Here is a 17,354-nt window from a genome sequence, read left to right on the forward strand (position 1 = left end):
TTTATGTTTAATTTTGAGACTGGGTCTTGCTAAGTTGATAAGGCTGGCCTTGCTGGCCTTGAACATGTCATCCTCCTCCTCAGTTTCCTGAGTTGCTCAGATTACAGGTGTGTGCCATCACACCAGACAGTTTTATCTATTTTCTTATCTAATTACTTCTGATCTCTTAAAATATTCTTGGTACAACCTACTGACCTTTGTGGCATTTGGAATCAGTGACATCGTGTTTCTAGGACATGGCTTCTGAGATGTGTGGAAGCGCTTCTCTGGGCGTGAACCATGTTATTACCAGAGATGATGTTTTTAGAGTCACAGGCTCTTCTGTACCAATGCCTAGTTCTGGGTCCTGATCTACAGAGGAAGCCATGTGTTCTAATTTTTTTTTTTTTTGCACTGGGGATTAAACCCAGGGGTGCTTTACCACTGGGCCACATCCCCACCCCCACCTTTTTATTTTTTATTTTGAGACAGAGTCTCACTAAGACACTGAGAGTCTCATTAAATTCCTGAGGCTGGCCTTGAACTTGTGATCCTCCTGCCTCAGCCTCCTGAGCCACTGAGATTGTGGGTGTGCACCACCGCTTCCAGCAGTCTTGTGTTCTTTTATGAAGACATTTTTAGTATGTTTGTGATGTTGTGGGGTCCTCTAAAGCTTGGGTGCTACTGGAAGGATTCAGCATGGAAGGGGCCAGAATGAAAGTGTTCCTGTGATGGGGCTGGGGATGTGGCTCAAGCGGTAGCGCGCTCGCCTGGCATGTGTTCAGCCCAGGTTCGATTCTCAGCATCACATACACAAAGATGTTGTGTCTGCCGATAACTAAAAAATAAATATTAAAAAATTCTCTCTCTCTCTCTCTCTCTTTAAAAAAAAAAAAAAGTGTTCCTGTGAGTGTACCTTTATAGTTTTGACTTCGGGACCCTGAAAATTATCTGAATAATTTAAAAACAAAATTAAATTAAAAAACAATTCAACTCTAAAACCACTCCAGTAATATAGATTTTTACTGAAAGGACAGTGAAGAAATATACACATAACAGCACAAAACTCCTAAATTAGACATTCTTTCCTGGCTTTACCCAATCTATCTCTTTTTTTTAAAATATTTTTTTGTTTGTTTGTTTTTGGTAGACACAACATCTTTGTTTGTATGTGGTGCTGAGGATCGAACCCAGGCCACACGCATGCCAAGCTAGCGCGCTACCGCTTGAGCCACATCCCCAGCCCCCTTTACCCAAACTCTTAACCTTCACCTGGCTGGGCACAAATCAGGAGCCACTCAAGCAGGAACAAACTTTATTTCCGAACGCCACCCACGTGGCCCTCCCAGGCACATCACACCAACCGGAACTCCCTCACCTTCCCTTGGGCTCCGCCAGAACTCAAGGGTCCGGGAAAACTCCCCCTATTGCCGGAGCCACCCTATTACGGACAGGAGGGGTCTATATACAATTGAATACACAGCCTGTTTCAATCCAGCATCATCCAGTCACAGCAATTATACACAGCTTAACTTAATTATCATCATCTTAATGGCTCACCTCAACCATTACTTCTGGCAAAATGCCAGGGGCTATTCCAACTCGCTGTGGCTCTCAACATTCACCCCCTCATAACCACTAAAAATCTCAGTTGGGCATGGTTGCACACACCTAAAACCAAGCAACTTGGGAGGCTGAGGCAGGAAGATGGAAAGTTCAAGGCCAGCCTGGGCAATTTAGCAAGACCTGTTCTCACAACAAAATTAAAAGGGCTGAGGGCCTCTGGATTCAATTTCTAATACCACAGGGGTGGCATGGGGTGGTGATGCCTTCTCTAGCCCCAGCTGGAATCTTTCACCAAGCAAAACAAAAGCCTTGTAGCTAGGACAGTAGATACCTACTAGTACTGAACAGGGCCTCAGTTCACCCCACTGCATCTTCCCTTACAAAATCCTGCAAGGATAGCACTTCTAGGCATTCAATTTTCTCAAGATCTGGTTTATGGATTTCTGGGACTCCCACTGGCAAGCAATTTGAACTTCCTCCCTGAGTCAGTTCCAGTCTTTGTCATTGTCCCCAGCTGGGTTTCCTGAAGGGCAAGGGCTGTGGCCAATTACGGGTGTTTGGATTAGTCAGTCTCAGGTCACTCAAAGGGGAGGTTTTGTTCCCAAACTAATGGAAATACTCTCTTAGAGGATCCTGCCAATTCTGAGATATTTAGGTGATTCTTCGTATAGAAAGCTGACTGGTTAATTGTATATGGTGTAGGCACCACAACTTTGCCAAGTTTGATTTTTGGACAAATGGAGTGTGAATCACTAAAACCGGATTTTTGAGATGGGATTAGATTCCTTGCTTCTCCAATTTTCTTCTGGGTTCTTATCTTGCAAATTTGAAAAATGAAATCCACGGACAATAATGGAAGGGAAGAGTAAACAGAATAGGATTTATTTAAGTGAGAAGAGTTGGAGTACTGGAGATGTGGGAGAGGGCCAGATAGCAGGAAAACCCATTCTGGTGTGCTGGCTCAGGGGCTTACATGGTTTGGGGTATGAGAATTGATGGAAATTTTATGTTAAATAGACATTGAAAAGCATTGGCTGCTTCCTTTAGCCTGAGTTTTAATCCTTTCTGTAACTCCCATCTGGGTTCACTCCCACCTTCCATTTTCTTGCTTCTCTGGGCCCAAGGAGTTGGCTGGGATGTTCCCACAGATGCACCTCATCATGGTCTTTTACATTTGAAATAGGCCTTGATGGTGCCCATTAATATTTCTTCCAGTTAGTCTCCTGCTGTGGTCTCTGCCTTTGAATAAGACCTTAATTGAGACCCATTGCTTGACCACTACCTATTCTTTTTCAGCACTAGTAGGATGTCCAGGAAGCAATTGGAACCTGAAGTTTGCAGGACAGGTTCAGGCTGAAGGCACAGATTTAGAAATGATGTGGAGAGGAGAGGCGGCTATGATGGAAACCAAGGTCAAGCATGGAGGAAGTGGTCAGTTCTGTCAAGTGCTGCAGGACATTTGATTAAGAGCAAAATAGTGGGGCTGGGGTTCTAGTTCAGTGGTAGAGCGCCTGCTTTACACGTGTGAGGCACTGAGTTTGATCCTCAGCAACACATTAAAAAAACCCACATAGATAAAACGATAAAATATGAAATTGTATCCATCTACAACTAAAAAAAAAAGAGCAAAACAGTGTTCCTGGGACAAGTAAGATCCCTGAAGAATGAAGAAACCAGACACGGTGGGTGGAGCAGGCCTGTAACAACAGCAACTCAGGAAGCTTAGGCAGGAGGATGGCAAGTTCAAAGCCAGCAACTTAGTGAGGCCCTAAGCAACTCAGCGAGACCCTTTCTCTAAATAAAATACAAAAAAGGGGGCTAAAGATGTGGCTCATTGGTTAAGTGCCCCTGGGTTTAATCCCTGGTACCAAAAAGCAAGCAAACAAACAAACCAAAAACCAACCCTGAAGAGGAGGATAGGAGTGGTGGGATAGAGTAGCTCAAAAGTGGGGTGCTTATATTCCCCAAGACCTGAAATTGGAGAAAGTACATAGTATGACAATAAAAACTACACCAGCAACAATAACCCCCACAACAAACCATGAATGGGCAGGGGAATAAAATGAATTTTCATATGTTTTTTTCTTTGTTTAGATAAATTAACATTTTATGTTCACAGATTGGATTGGGCTAGAATTAAAAATACACTATTTAGTATAATCAAGTAACAAAATTGAGGAGTTGGAGTCTAATGTTTAAAGAAAAAGAGGGGAAATCACAAGAGAAAGAGAATTATCTCGAATTGGTGCCTAATCAGTGTGTGGGGGTGGGGTGGGGGGGAGTGCCTGGAAAATGGAATTGTAGAGACTGCAGTCCTTGCTCTGTACCACAGTGTAACCTCTACTGTGTCCCCAGTGCCTTAGTAAAGGTCTGCTGCATACCTTAACTTTGTATCAGTGACGCTTTGGGGAATGAAGGACTCCGAAAGACTGGGGTGTTCAGGGTGGGGTGAAGGGGAACACTTTTAGGAACCCAAGTCAGAGAGGAGATGGAGAATTCAAGTCAAGTAGGAAATTAGAGTAAAGTTGATAAGTTATCCAAGTGTCCTTGGAGTTAGTGGAAAATACCAGGATTCCCGAAATATTTGGAATATGGTTTCGAATATATTTCGAGTACGCATTTGAGCATTAAAGGACCACTTCCTAAGGAACCTGGAGCTTCCCAGGCGCAGATTCAACAATAGCGTGTAAAAGTAGACAAAATAATAGGGGCCGGGACAGGAAGCTGAGCTGCTTCTTTTTTCACAAGGACATCTACAGAGGACATTGGAAAACCTGATGAGAAAATTTGGAATAGCAATCTTGGAATCTCCCGGAACAATGTTTCCTCTTGTCTTATGAATGAATAAGACGACGAGGCAGTGGGTATGAGCGGGATGCGGAGACGATGCTACCCCAGAGCCCAGCCCAGAGAAGACGACCTACGACTTGAGCCTAAAGAGCCCACTCTCCATCTCCGGGAAGAAGAAAAACAACCAAACGTAGCCTCATTCCAGGCGGGATCCTTTAGTGGGCGGGGCTGAAAGGGCGTATTCCGACACTTCCCGTCAATGGACCAATCATCACCTCAAAGGGGCGGGGATGTTAGTAGGTCTCCGCCCCTCTTTTTGGAACGCACATCTGTTTGGGCGCCCTTCAAACGGACCAATGAACGCTCGACATTCCTGGCTTGGACCCTCACCGATTGGCCGGATATAGTCCTCCCTCCCTCCTTGTCACGCCTCTTGTCCCACTCCTTCGCACACAAGATGGCTGCGCCCAGCGAAGTAGAGGCCGCGCTCGGGGTTTGCTGAGGCCGGCTCCCTCTCCCATTCCCTCTTTGGGCGTCCAGCGCCGCGAGCGGGAGGACGGGGGCCGGGCGGGGACAGGGGCACCTGCGTAGCTGGACCGCGAGACGCGCCCAGCTAGCGCCGCCCCCACCCGGCCCCGGCCCGGCCCGATCCGATCCCATCCCATCCCATCGGTTCCCGGTCTCCTCCCGGTCTGACCCATTGCCTGGCGGTGGTACGCCACACCAGGCCTCCAAAGCCGAGGTCTCTCCTCCAGACTGTGCTCACCTTCACTTCAGAGATGTTTGGCTTCTTCCCTCCCAACCAGCCCGCCTTCAAAACCGGGACTCTTGGAGCGGCATCTGGCCCCCTTTCCCTCTATTAAGACTCCCCTTCTCTCTAACCCACTTTTTCCTTAGCTTTTCGTTCCCCCTGATTTGGAGGCTGCTCACTTACCTTCCAAATTAATTCCTGATCACCCAAAATATTGACAACCTTGACAGCGCCCTCAACTGAGGAGCCAGCCTTTCTTTTGGACTGACCTCCATATCCCTATCATGGAGGCTGTGTACCTGGTAGTGAATGGGGTGGGCCTGGTGCTGGACGTGCTGACCTTGGTGTTGGATCTCAACTTCCTGCTCGTGTCCTCCCTCCTGGCTTCCCTGGCCTGGCTCCTGGCCTTCATCTACAACCTGCCACACACGGTACTGACTAGTCTTCTGCACTTGGGCCGAGGTGTCCTGCTTTCACTGCTGGCCTTGATGGAAGCCTTGGTCCGGTTCACCTTTGGGGGCTTGCAGGCCTTGTGTACTCTGCTGTATAGCTGCTGCTCTGGCCTTGAGAGCCTGAAGCTCCTGGGGCACCTGGCATCTCATGGGGCATTACGGAGCCGGGAAATACTGCACAGGGGTATCCTCAATGTGGTCTCCAATGGCCATTCTTTGCTGCGCCAGGCCTGTGACATCTGTACTATTGCTATGAGCCTGGTGGCCTATGTGATCAACAGCCTGGTCAACATCTGCCTCATTGGCACTCAGAACCTCTTCTCCCTGGTGCTGGCCCTCTGGGATACAGTTACGGGCCCTCTGTGGAGGATGACGGATGTGGTGGCTGCCTTCCTGGCCCATATTTCCAGCAGTGCTGTGGCCATGGCCATCCTCCTTTGGACCCCCTGCCAACTAGTATTGGAACTGCTGGCCTCAGCTGCCCGACTCCTGGCCAGCTTTGTACTTGTCAATATCACTGGCCTGGTGTTACTGGCTTGTGTGCTTGCAGTGACAGTGACTGTGTTGCACCCAGACTTCACCCTGAGACTGGTCACCCGAGCACTCAGTCAGCTTCATACCTGGCCATCATACCATCGACTGCGAGAGGACGTTGTCAGGCTGTCTCGCCTAGCCCTGGGCTTGGAGGCCTGGCGCCAAGTATGGAGCCGCAGCCTACAGCTGGCGAGCTGGCCATACCGGGGAGGGGCACCAGGGGCCCCTCAGGGTGGCCCTAGGAGGGTATTTTCAACCAGGACCCAGGGACAGGACACTCTTCCTGAAGCAGGGCCCAGATCAGAGGCAGAAGAGGAGGAGGTCAGTACCATAAGAGTGACACCTGCCCGGGGCCGGGAGAGGCTCAATGAGGAAGAGTCTACAGCTGGGCAAGACCCGTGGAAGTTGCTAAAGGAGCAAGAGGAGCGGAAGAAGTGCGTCATCTGCCAGGACCAGAGCAAGACTGTGCTGCTTCTGCCCTGCAGGCACCTGTGCTTATGCCAGGCCTGCACTGAAATCCTGATGCGCCACCCCGTCTACCACCGCAACTGCCCGCTTTGCCGCCGGGGTATTCTGCAGACCCTCAATGTCTACCTCTGAAGACTCCCTCCCTGCCTGTCTACTCTCCACGCTCCACACAGGCACCTGCTCTGGGACAGAATTAACACCTCACTGCTGGGTCCTGGCCTGAAATCCTCTGCCCTTTGGTTGTCCTGCTAAGCCTCAAGCCATACATCCAGAACACAGAGATGGGACACTATGGAAGTCTTTGATCTGGGGGGGGGGGCAGGGCAACATAGCTTCTCTGTACCCAGTTGGGTCCCTTTGATGCTGAGGGTGGTGAGTATGTCACTATGCAAAGGTCCTGAGACTGTGTGCTGTGGGTTCTCCTCCAACTTGCCCAGGCGCACCCACATACCAGCCTCTGGGGCTACCTGTCTCTGCTTCTGGTTTTCCTGTTGGAGATTTGTAGGTACTCCCCCTGCCTCTTTCCCACTTTCCCCCCAGCTTCTGCAACACAACACATCAGTGTCACTTGGATATTTTGGCAACTCAGGGGCCTTGGAATGATCTTGAACCTTTGTGTTCAGCCAGAGCCCCTGTGCCCTGGTAGGTTTGGGGGTGGAATCTCTCAGGTGCCCTTAGAGCCACTTCTGCCTGTCATGATCTTAAGAGGCTCTCTCCCAACCTGATCCAAAAGCTGGGATCAGTTTACCTCTGGGAGGGGTGTGCATCTGCACCTGATCTAGGGACCATGTAACCTCAGGCACCCCAGCTCCACAGGGAGCCTCAGGAGGGATAACCAGATTTCTACTCATTCCCCTTTTATTCCTCACTTTACATAGAAAAAATGGCATTCCTCTTTGTCTCTCCCTGACATTAGGGAGGGCAGCTGTGCACATTTCACTAGGGTCCAAACAGAAGGGGCCAGGGCTTAGGGGCATGCAGCTCCCTGAGGGGTCTGTTTGCCCAGTTTCCAATGAATAAAGTTCTCTTGACAGCTCTGACCGCGTCTGTGTGCATCTCTGCAAAAGTTAATAGTTGATCAAGGTGACAGATGCTACAGAAGGATCTTTCAGTCCTGCTAGAGTCAGGAAGGTATGTTCTCTGGTAGGGACCAGGCCTTGAACTGGCGCCTGGAGAAGAGGGGAAATAAGGCAGGAGGGCCATGCCAAAGGGAGGGTCTGTGCCAGGTGTGGCTGGGTTAGCTCTCACCCCTTCCAGTTAGTCCTTTCACACACAAGTTTCTAGAAAAGCCTTCCCTGTCTTCCATTTCTGCCAGAATTAAGTCTTGGTAGAGCTGAATGTAAACTTCTTACTCTTTAAGTCTACCTTCTCAGCTTTCCCTTTGGTGCCATTCTTCCCAGGAGGGGCCTTGGGGTCCTGATGTCTGGAGGAGCTGGGGCTTGTCTCTTGTTTCCTGGCACAGAGACTAGTGCTATGATGGGCTGGAGGAGGGCTGTGGGGCCTCCTGGTGGAGAGCAGGGAACTGAAGCTCAGGAGGCCTGAGGCCTATCTCTGGCTCCAGTGTGGCCCAATGCCCATGATCATAGCTGCCCTCACATGACCAGAGAGAAGGGGCACTCCCCCATAATTGTGTGTTCCCTCTAAGAGTATAATGCCTGGGACTGTCTTCTGGAAGGGGAGGAGGTAGGTGGGTCCTGAAGAAACTGGTTTGAGGCCCCTCCAGTCTAGGTTGATAGGCTGAGCAGACTGGGACTGGCAAGCTCTGATTTATTAGTCATTAGATTGAGGCTGGGCTCTCAAGTTCAGAGGAGGGGAGCTTCCAAGGGGCTTTGTGTTCAGCCTCAGACTTAGTGGCTTGGCCCACCCAGGTTGTGCCCAGCACAGTGGGGGAGAGTTACCCACCTACATCAGAGGTGGGAGGCTTGTGGCTGGGTATGGCTCTTTCTCTTCCCTTCCCCAAACTCTGGAGAGGGAGCTAAACAAGGGGAGGCTTGGCTCCTTCCAGTCTCTGTTTAATGTGGGGATAAACATTTTATGAGGGAAGATAAACTTCCTGAGATGGAAGTAAAGCACCCCATTTCCTCCACCCTCATCTGGAACTCCTTTGGCAGACCTTAATACCCTTCCTCTCCTTAATCACCCCAGAAGTGCTGACTGAGCTCAAGCTACCAATGCTTGTTGCATTCTGAAACTGGGGCGCCCCCTTGTGGTTTCCAAAGAAATAACTTATCTTGACATCCAAGAACATCATTCACCTAGCATGGGGATAGAGCAATAACTTTCCAGTAATCCAGGGACCAGACAAACAGCCAGAGTAGCCATAAATAAAAACCTTAGCCTTTTGTTGTTGGATCAGGGCAGGGTATGTGTGGTGAAGGCAGTGCCCATCTGATTTGGCATCTTTGAGTCAGAAAAGACACCCCTTTCTCTGGGTGGCCCCACAGCAGGAGGGTACCCCCTCCCCCAAACACCCCTTATACTCCTTTTCACAATGTCTGAAACCCATGTGACAGCTCTGTGAAGCAGGCTGTCATTCCTCTGGGCCTGCTTCCTGCATTTCCTACCCCATCCCATCCAAGAACGCCCAGTTTGCTTGCACAGCCCACCAGGATACTCAGAAACAGAGTATCCCCACCACTAAAGAAAGGCTGAAGCCAGTAAGAGGGTTTGTTAAATTTATTAAATGATCTCTGAGAAAAGGGTTGGTCCCTGAAGCAGGAGAGATGGAGGAGGATCCAGAGAAGCAGAGGACCAGGAAAAGAACACCCCACCTTGGGCCAGAGCAACCAGGGGGACCCACATTTGCTAGTGCAGTACATTCCTTTAGTGTTGGGCAGAAATCCAGCCACTGCCCCATGCTGCCAGCACCAGACCTCAGACAGCCTGGGTCTCCATTTCTTGCTTGCCACAGGACGGAGAGGCCTCTATTCCACTTCCCTAGTCATTCAGAATATTCCGGGGGGGCCAGCCCTCCCGAATGTGCCGCTGTCAGTGTTACACCCTTCTCTTGTAGAAGCAAGAGAGCGGGAGCTCACTTTCCAGTAGGCACTAAGCAAAGACTGGAGAGCTGTGCCAGTCGGAGTAGACAAGAAATCCAGAGAAGGTGCTGTCTGTCTTGATGCTGGCATAGATGCCAATGTAATCACCCACGCCCACCTGCACCCACACCTGGTCCTCTGGCTCCAGTCTCACCATGGCACCCCCGGAGAGCGAGGCTGGCTTGGGCCACCCTCCGAAAAACTGGAAGAAAGAAGCGATGGACTCGCCGTTTTTGACCAGATCGAACTGCAGACTGGCCCGGTAGACGGTGGCATGGACTGCGAAGTAGTAGACCCCCGGCACTTGGCAGGTGAATTTGCCGGTGGTGGCGTCGTAATGTCCCTGCTCGTTCACCAGCACGCGGTCAAAGGGTAGGGGCGCATCGGCAGGCGGAGGCACCCGGCTCTCAGAGCGCTTAGCGCTAAAGGCGGAGCGCGGAGGCACAGAGCACTCGCCTGCAGGCCCGGTTGCCCCCATGGGTCCCGCCTCTCCTCGCGGCCCGGGTTCCCCACGCGGCCCCGGCAGTCCTGCGGGACAGGGGGAGGGTTAAGAATGGTGCCTGTTGCGGTGGGATCAGCCCGCAGCGGGGTGCAGGAGGGCGACTTCAAGAACTCCCACTCTCGCTCAGCCTCACTGAGCCTCCGAAAAGCCGCTTCCTCTCTCCGCCCCAGTCTCTGCCCCGGTTTTCTGCAGGGGTTGGGGTAGATCTGAGCGGCTGAGCAAAGAGGGTCTCAAGAGTGCCCCGCCCCGCCCCGCCCCGCCGACCTGAGTGGTGGGGCATTAGCGCCCCCTAGAGGGAGCCCCGAATCCTGCGGAACCCGAGGGCACAGGAGAACCACAGTGGCTCCCACATCCCATTTGGACCTCAACAAAGGTGCTTCCTTACCCGGCCTCCCGCCCTCGCCTTTCTCGCCGGGAGTCCCGGGCAAGCCGTCGCGGCCATCGCGGCCGTCGCGGCCAGGCAGGCCCTGGCTGCCATGGTGACCCGGTGTGCCTGGAAGGCCCGGGTGGCCCGGGCACAAGCTGGGGATCTTGTTATCTTCCAGTGGGGGCGAGCCGGACGCCAGGCTCAGGAGCAACAGGGCGAGGAGAGGCCTCATGATGCCGGCACCGGGAGCCCGAGCGCCGGTGTCCTCTCGTCGTCTGTGGGTCGGGCAGGGCTGGAGTCGGAACCCAGAATTCTGGCACCCGCCTCGCTCTCCACCCTTGCTCAGCCCAACCGGTCCCCACCCCACTGCCATGCCCCAGAGGCTGAGCGGGCGCGCTGGAGGATGGAAAAAGGGGCGCCCCAGAACTCAGAAGCTGGAGAACACAGGCGAGAGGGAAAGGAGAGGCCGGCCCTCCCTCCTTCCCTCCCTCCCACCCCAGCCGGCGCCCAGACTTTCCCACAGTCTCCTCCCTCACCCCATTCCCCCTCCTCTGCCGGACTCACCCACTCCCAGCTCCCCGGCGCTGCTGGCTCTCTCAATGGCCTCCTTTGAGACGCTCGCCACTTCGGACCCTCCTTTTGGCTTTGCTCCCGCCCTGCACTTCACCCCACCCAGGTACCCCCTTGTCCTCGTCTTTCCCTGGTCCTGGTTCACTCCTGGTCGGTTCTGCTCTGCTCCTCCCAGACTCCAGGGGGAAACCAGTTGTTCAAGGGCCAAGAGCTCCAGGCCGGGAAATAGCAGGGAAATAACTCGTGGTGTCGCCCGGCCGTCGGCCAAAGTTTGGGAGGAGAAGGGAGGGGGAGGGAGAATTTGAGCAGGGCACTGAGAGGCAATTGGTGAGAGCCAGACGCTAAGGGCTCTGGTTCCCAGGAGCAGGAGGGAGAGATGGTGCAATGACAGAGACCAAGGACAAGACTCTAGACCATGGATAAGTGGACCAGCCAAGAGCAGAGGGTGAGAGTTCCAGAGACTGAGAGCCAGCAGGAACAGGGCCTTTGAATCTATAGGCACTCAATACAGTTTTGTTGACTAAATGAAAAAAACAAAGGGCAGGTGACAGAGAACCTGAAAAAGCAGATGGAAAAGAGAAAGCAAAAGATAGGAAACCCTGCATGGAAAGCCTCTACATTGTCCAGTGGCACAGTGTGAAGCCAGGTCAGCAGCCTTTGGCAAGTAAAGGAACAGGGAAGGAGAGTGAAGGTGGGAGGGCTCCATTAGCCAGGGACTGAGGACTCAGTCTCTCTTCCTACATAGGAGGACCCAGAGAGGATGGACAGAGTTCTATGCAAAAGTCCCCTCTTCCCTTGTCCCCTGCCTGCTTGCCCATAAAGGCAAAAGCCTGTGGGCAGGCAGAGGCAGGGCCAGCATGAGGGTCAGGGCTGTGCACAGGCTTCCAAACCAGCTGCCTCAGGCAGCCTGTTGCAGTTGAAGGGCCAGGGGGTGCCCAGTAGTGCCAGGCCAGATTGGCACTGTCTCTCTGCCTCCTGGCAGACAGAGCGGCAAGGGGGAAGGACACTGCCCAGCAGGGTGCAGCGGGGCACAAGCAGCCCACAAAGGAGCCTCCGAAAATTCTGGTAGCAGGGAAGGCTTGTTAGGCTCTGTGGGAAGAAGAGATCAGCCCTCAGGTGCTCAGCTCCCCAGGTTCCCTCCCCTTCCTGTGGCCTCCCTCCTTGTCTCTGTCCAGAGCACCTTGTAGCCTCTGAGGACATCTACCACCTCCTCCTGGGTGGCCATGCCCACCCAGATGTTAGGGAAGGCCGTGGTGTTGTAACTCAGACCGATGCACATCTCCACCTGGATAGGCTCACAGGCCAGCTCTGCAGGGATGGGAGAAGGGGTCACTGTGGGGACAAGTCACTTCATTACTCTGGGTCCTTACATGGGTCGGATGGAGATTGTTGTGAAAATCCAAAGAGTTAACAAGGAGAGAGGCTTTATACACATCAGGGATCCCTGTTCTTCTCAAGAGCCATCTCCAAGCAGCAGTTGCCAATCCTGGGCATCATGCAGCCACCTCTTTGATCTCAGGGAATGTGGGGTGCCCATATTTGCAGGAAGTACTTGGGCATCTGTAATAAACTCATCCACTCTGTGTAAAATCTCATCTTCATCTTTGAAGTGGGTTGTGGAGAGGACTGTGTGTGACAAGGTAGCTGATTCTTGAAGCCCCAAACATTGATTCCCAGATTCCTGGGTCCTTTTGGTGTGACACTAAGTACCACTGCCCCCACCAGTTGAGAGTCTCTCCAGGACTCTGTGAAGTAGCCCCACAGTCAGGAGAGTAAGACGCAACTGGTCCCCCAACTCCAATCAGGGAGGAGGGAAAGGAATGTTGGGGAAGGTGCTGGACACCCAGCCTGCTCAGGATTGGGGCCCATTCAGGGTGTCAGTGCAGGCTTCTCACCTGGGGGTGGGAGCAAGGGACTGCTGCAGTTCTTGTCATTGTTGCCATCTATACAGTCTCTCCACAAGTCACACATCCACTGCAGATCCCTACACCCTCCATTCTGGCACAAGAACTTTCTGGGTCCACAGGGGTCTGTAGGCACAGGGGGTATGGCAGTACCCTGGAACTGCCCCCGCTCCGGGGTGCCCTGACCAGGTCCAGAGCCCTCTTCTGTTCTGTGGAGGTGTCTCTACTGCCCACACCCACTCGCCCAGGGGTACTTACTCTCTGTGGCATTGAAGGCCTTGAAGGTGGCGGAGAAGCCCCCGCTGCTGATGCTATGGTCTGTCCGGAAGAGCACAGCCAGTTCATGATGCGAGGAGACGAGATGTGGAGGTGTCTCTGCTCCACAGAACCTGCCCACAACAGAGTGTTGTTCTGGGCATGTGACCCCAGGCCATCTGCTACATCTCTGAGCTGGGGCTCTGGGACTTGCCAGGGATAATTGGAAACAGTTGCTGCTCTCAGAACTTAGGATATGGTGAGGAGGACAAACAGAGTCAGTAGACAAAGTTTTAAACTACTTGGGCTTGAGTCCCTTCAGGAGGGCTTGTGGGGGAATGGAAATGGCCCTCCAGGGTGGTCAAAATGGGGGTGGAGAGGGGTTTGCCAAAGGACTTCCTGGGGTGGTGCAGTTGCAGGCATGAGGGCTTTGAGATAAGCATGCACAAGCCTTTTAGGGTGAAGGCGGAGACCCGTGGCCTGGAGTGGCAGAAGAAAACAAGGTTGGGGAGTAAGTTGGGCCCATGTGTAGGAAGCTTGGTGTGTCAGCAGTGGAGGATGGGTTAGCTGCTCAGCTACCCTGGCTCCTGTACCTGCCCAGGAGGCTGAGGGCTCCTGAGCTGCTGGTCTCATACACCTCCACGTAGTCAAACTTGCACTCGTCCTGTGCTTCCAGGCTGAAGTTCCAGAATTGGAGTTCTATGCCATGTCCAACAGGCACGGAGATATGCCAGGTGCAAAGCTGGGGGAGGGTGCAGATGGAGAAACCCATGGGCCCTTCTCCTGTCCCACTCCGGGAATCCAGGATGAGCTTCAGAAGGGACTTCTTAGCCCAGCGCAAGCTTGTGCCCACCCAGCTTCCCAGTGGAACGCAAGAAGCCAGGTCCGCGTGATGGAGGCCTCCTGGGTCAGGGTGAGCCAGACTGGAGCTTGCCTGAGAGTGTGGTCCTGTTTCCTCAACCCCAGGGCTTGTCTTGATAAGATGAAAAGTCTCCTTTAATTTTCCAGGAAACTCTTGACTTTCCTGCACATGTGTCCTTACAGGGAAATACGTGGGAAAGACAGGAGCCCCATTTATAGATGAGGAAACTGAGGCTCTTAAAAGGGGAAGGATCTTTAATGTGGCTAGTCTCAGCAAAAGATGGGTTTGCCCAACATAGGAATATCTGGGTACACAGTAGGTACTTAATAATGTTCCCTTCCGGTCTGCTTGAGTTCTGACTTTCCCAAGTCCAAGGCAGTGTCTACCATGCTGTTCCCAGTCACACTAACCTGGGTGCTCTACCAGCTCCCCTGGGCACCACACTTACCTGTTGGTGAGGGTGCTGCTGTAGGTCACTGGGCGTGGAGAAGGTGCCCTGCAGCCCGGTCAGATTCCCCCCACACCCTGTAGGGAGGCGGAAGGGCTCATGAGTTGCTAGGGCCTGTGTCTCCATCGTCTAATAGGGCCTGCAGCGGCCGCAAAGCAAGAGTTTGGGCCCAGCCTGCAGGCAAGCAAGTTCGGCCAACCAGGCAGGGAATGTTGGCAGGTAGGAATACAGATTTGGGGCTGGGTCAAGGTTGGGGAGCCCAACTTGAACCTGGGGCAGTTGCCTGAAGACAGTACCTCCCTACACCTGGTGGATCCATACCCAAGAGCTTGGCACTACAGTTAGTCTCGTCACTGCCATCGGCACAGTTGGCAAAACCGTCACATACTGAGTCAGGCAGCAGGCAGACGAGCTGGTCACAGTGGAACTCTTCGTGGGCACAGCTCCCTGGTGGAGGGCATCTGGGGTCAGAAATCTCCAGAGTCTCCAGATCTTTTGCCAGTGCCGAGAGTGACTGGAGGCAAGGAATGGGCGATAGGCAGCTGGGCACATGGTGGGGATGTTGCTCACCGTGCCCAGGGGCCACAGCTTGGTACCAGGCCTGGAAACCAGATCCTTCCACACTGCTGTCAGAAACGAAGGCCACCTGGAGGCGGCTGGCGTTGGTGTTCAGTGTCGGGGGAGGCACCTTCCCACACACCCTGCAAGAAGCCAGGTCCCGTGATGGAGGCCTCCTGGGTCAGGGTGGGCCAGACTGGGGCTTGCCTGAGTGTGTGGCCTGTTTCCTCAATCCCAGGGCTGGTCTTGATAAGATGAAATTCTCCTTTAATTTTCCAGGAAACTCTTGACTTTCCTGCACATGTGTCCTTACAGGGACTTACGTGGGAAAGATAGGAATTCCGTTTACAGATGAGGAAACTGAGGTCAAAGAGGGGAAGCAAGGTCACACAGCAAGGTGGTGGCCTAGTGGGGCCCAGTGGTCCAGTCTCTCCCAGCCCTCCCCTGCAGCTTCCTGGTTCTGCCCAGCTCCCCCTAGCCTCCAGGGCGGGCTCTCCTGGGGGAAGAGGGACCCACCTGAGGAGGGGCCCTTCAGGCTCAGGAGAGATTTCCAAGCGATCGAAAAGACAGGCGGCCACGCCCTCCACGCTGAGGGTTTCAATCTTGAGCTGTATCGTATGGTCAGTGGCCACCTGGATGTGCCACACGCAGTGGGCATTGGGTGGGTAAGGATCTGGGTAGTTGGGGCTGCTGAAGAAGCCCCTTGGACCAGGAAGGAGGCCCCCACAGGCTGCAGGAATGGAGGGCAGAGTTCAGAGTTCAGAGTTCATAAGGAGAGATCCTTTTTCCCCAAGGCAATACTTTCTGGCTTCCCCTCCAAGCTGCCATCTTGGGCCTTCCTAGAGGACTGCGCTTAGTACTCACTGGCCTGGTGTGTGGGGCTCGTGTCTGCCCCCTGCTGCCCTGTGGTAGCTGGGGAGGTGGTGCTGGTGCTGGTGGTTGGGGTAGTAGTAGTGGTGAGGCCTTGGGCAGGCAGTGGGCTCTTGGTGGCCCCAGGTGGGGGTGCAGCCGTCAACTCTAGAGGAGGAAGATGAAGAGGCGGCATTCAGAGGTGCTGGATCCATAGGAGGTGGGTAGAGACCCACAGAGTCAGTCCAGGTACTCACGGGACAGGATGATGGCCACGAGCAGCCCAAGTAGCAGGAGCAGCAGACTGGCGAGCAGGAGGACGCAGAGCCAGGAGAAGTGGCAGTCTGGCTGCAGCCCTCTGGGACGCCGGCCTATAGGCAGGAGTGGGGGTTTAGAGCCCCCTGCCCTTCGGCCTCCTTCACACGGTGCTCAGCTTCTGGGCCCCTGTCTTACCCCCAGGTCACCCCTGAGAGGGTTACCATGCCAGGGAGCTTGGATGTTGTGGCTGGCGTCCTGCCGGAGGGCTGGTGAAGGGCCGGGTAGCCCAGCTTCGGGCTCGAAGGCAGGATTGCAGAACTCGGTCTGGAAGGCAGAGGCTCGAGGCTGAGGGCAGGCAGTGGGCTCTTGGTGGCCCCAGGAGGGGGTGCAGCCTGAGGATGCTGGGTCTCGGGGGGGGGTGGTTCCTCGTGGCCCTTACCTTGCTCAGTTCTGTCGCCTCCATGCAGAGGATGACATCCGAGTATTCCTTCATGACCCAAAGCTCTGCATGGCTCTCTGGAGTCCCTGTGAAAGCCCTAGACCCCCAAGGGCCCCCTCTCTGGCCACAGCTCCCTCCCAAATGGGGCAACCTTTACTCCCTGAGAGCAAAGGCTGTCTGGCTAGACCAGCTCTTGGGCTGCACTTGGCTGACTGATTGGAGCTATGGCTACTCTGTCTCCATGTGGGGGAAGGGATGGCAGCCAGAAGGAATTCACAGAGGCACGAAATGGTCCCTTAATCCAACTCAGCTGAGGAGCTGAGGGCAAGACCCTGGCACAGGGTGGCAGTTCTTAAAGGCACAGGCAGTGGCTGAGGAAGCTTCCAGTGGAGGAAGCAGGTACCCAGTGGGCACGTGTGAGCAAGCCCGCCACCCCTTCCCCGCCTCACCCGGGGCTGAGGAAGCTCCTGGGGTGCCGGCAAGAAAACATGGGGCTGCTTTGCAGATATTAGGGAGACTCAAGGGGTCTGAGAGAGAGAGAGAAGCTGGGTGTAGGTTGGCAGCTTTAAGACCTCTGTGTCTCAAGGCCCTGGGCAAAGCCAACTGCCCATCAGTCTTCCCAGTCTGGGTGATGGGCATTAGCCAAGCCTGGGTCTTTGAAATGTCCCTATTAGGTTACATGTGGGGGGATGGGGATGTGGCTTAAGCGGTAGCGCGCTCGCCTGGCATGTGTGCAGCCCGGGTTCGATCCTCAACACCACATA

At 53.7% G+C, this 17,354-nt stretch overlaps 3 protein-coding genes across 5 annotated transcripts; 1 reads left to right on the forward strand and 2 right to left on the reverse strand.

Annotated features, from left to right (window-relative positions):
- Window positions 1-4,759: 4,759 nt before the first annotated feature.
- Rnf26 (ring finger protein 26) lies at window positions 4,760-7,580 on the forward strand. Its single transcript, XM_027930633.3, has one exon. The coding sequence runs from the start codon at window positions 5,371-5,373 to the stop codon at window positions 6,670-6,672; it is 1,302 nt and encodes a 433-aa protein (XP_027786434.1). The 5' UTR covers window positions 4,760-5,370; the 3' UTR covers window positions 6,673-7,580.
- A 1,621-nt stretch (window positions 7,581-9,201) lies between these two features.
- On the reverse strand, window positions 9,202-11,269 carry C1qtnf5 (C1q and TNF related 5). Of its 3 annotated transcripts, none has more exons than XM_071617181.1 (3): window positions 11,012-11,269; window positions 10,466-10,722; window positions 9,202-10,106 (listed from the first exon to the last, which is right to left on the reverse strand). In XM_071617181.1, the coding sequence occupies exons 2-3, from the start codon at window positions 10,677-10,679 to the stop codon at window positions 9,589-9,591; spliced, it is 732 nt and encodes a 243-aa protein (XP_071473282.1). In that variant the 5' UTR covers window positions 10,680-10,722; window positions 11,012-11,269; the 3' UTR covers window positions 9,202-9,588. The 3 variants fall into 3 exon arrangements, with proteins under 3 accessions (XP_071473282.1, XP_071473281.1, XP_027786577.2); XM_071617180.1 differs by having other exon boundaries at window positions 10,466-10,739; XM_027930776.2 differs by lacking the exon at window positions 11,012-11,269 and having other exon boundaries at window positions 10,466-10,904.
- Window positions 11,270-11,881: 612 nt separating this feature from the next.
- On the reverse strand, window positions 11,882-16,644 carry Mfrp (membrane frizzled-related protein). Its single transcript, XM_027930451.3, has 13 exons — window positions 16,591-16,644; window positions 16,373-16,475; window positions 16,151-16,264; window positions 15,909-16,061; window positions 15,561-15,774; window positions 15,057-15,187; window positions 14,808-14,933; window positions 14,487-14,563; window positions 13,770-13,918; window positions 13,180-13,310; window positions 12,913-13,047; window positions 12,198-12,325; window positions 11,882-12,106 (listed from the first exon to the last, which is right to left on the reverse strand). The coding sequence occupies exons 1-13, from the start codon at window positions 16,642-16,644 to the stop codon at window positions 11,882-11,884; spliced, it is 1,740 nt and encodes a 579-aa protein (XP_027786252.1).
- Window positions 16,645-17,354: the final 710 nt, after the last annotated feature.

Source organism: Marmota flaviventris, chromosome 9, assembly GCF_047511675.1.
Source record: "Marmota flaviventris isolate mMarFla1 chromosome 9, mMarFla1.hap1, whole genome shotgun sequence".
NCBI classification, from domain to species: Eukaryota; Metazoa; Chordata; class Mammalia; order Rodentia; family Sciuridae; genus Marmota; species Marmota flaviventris.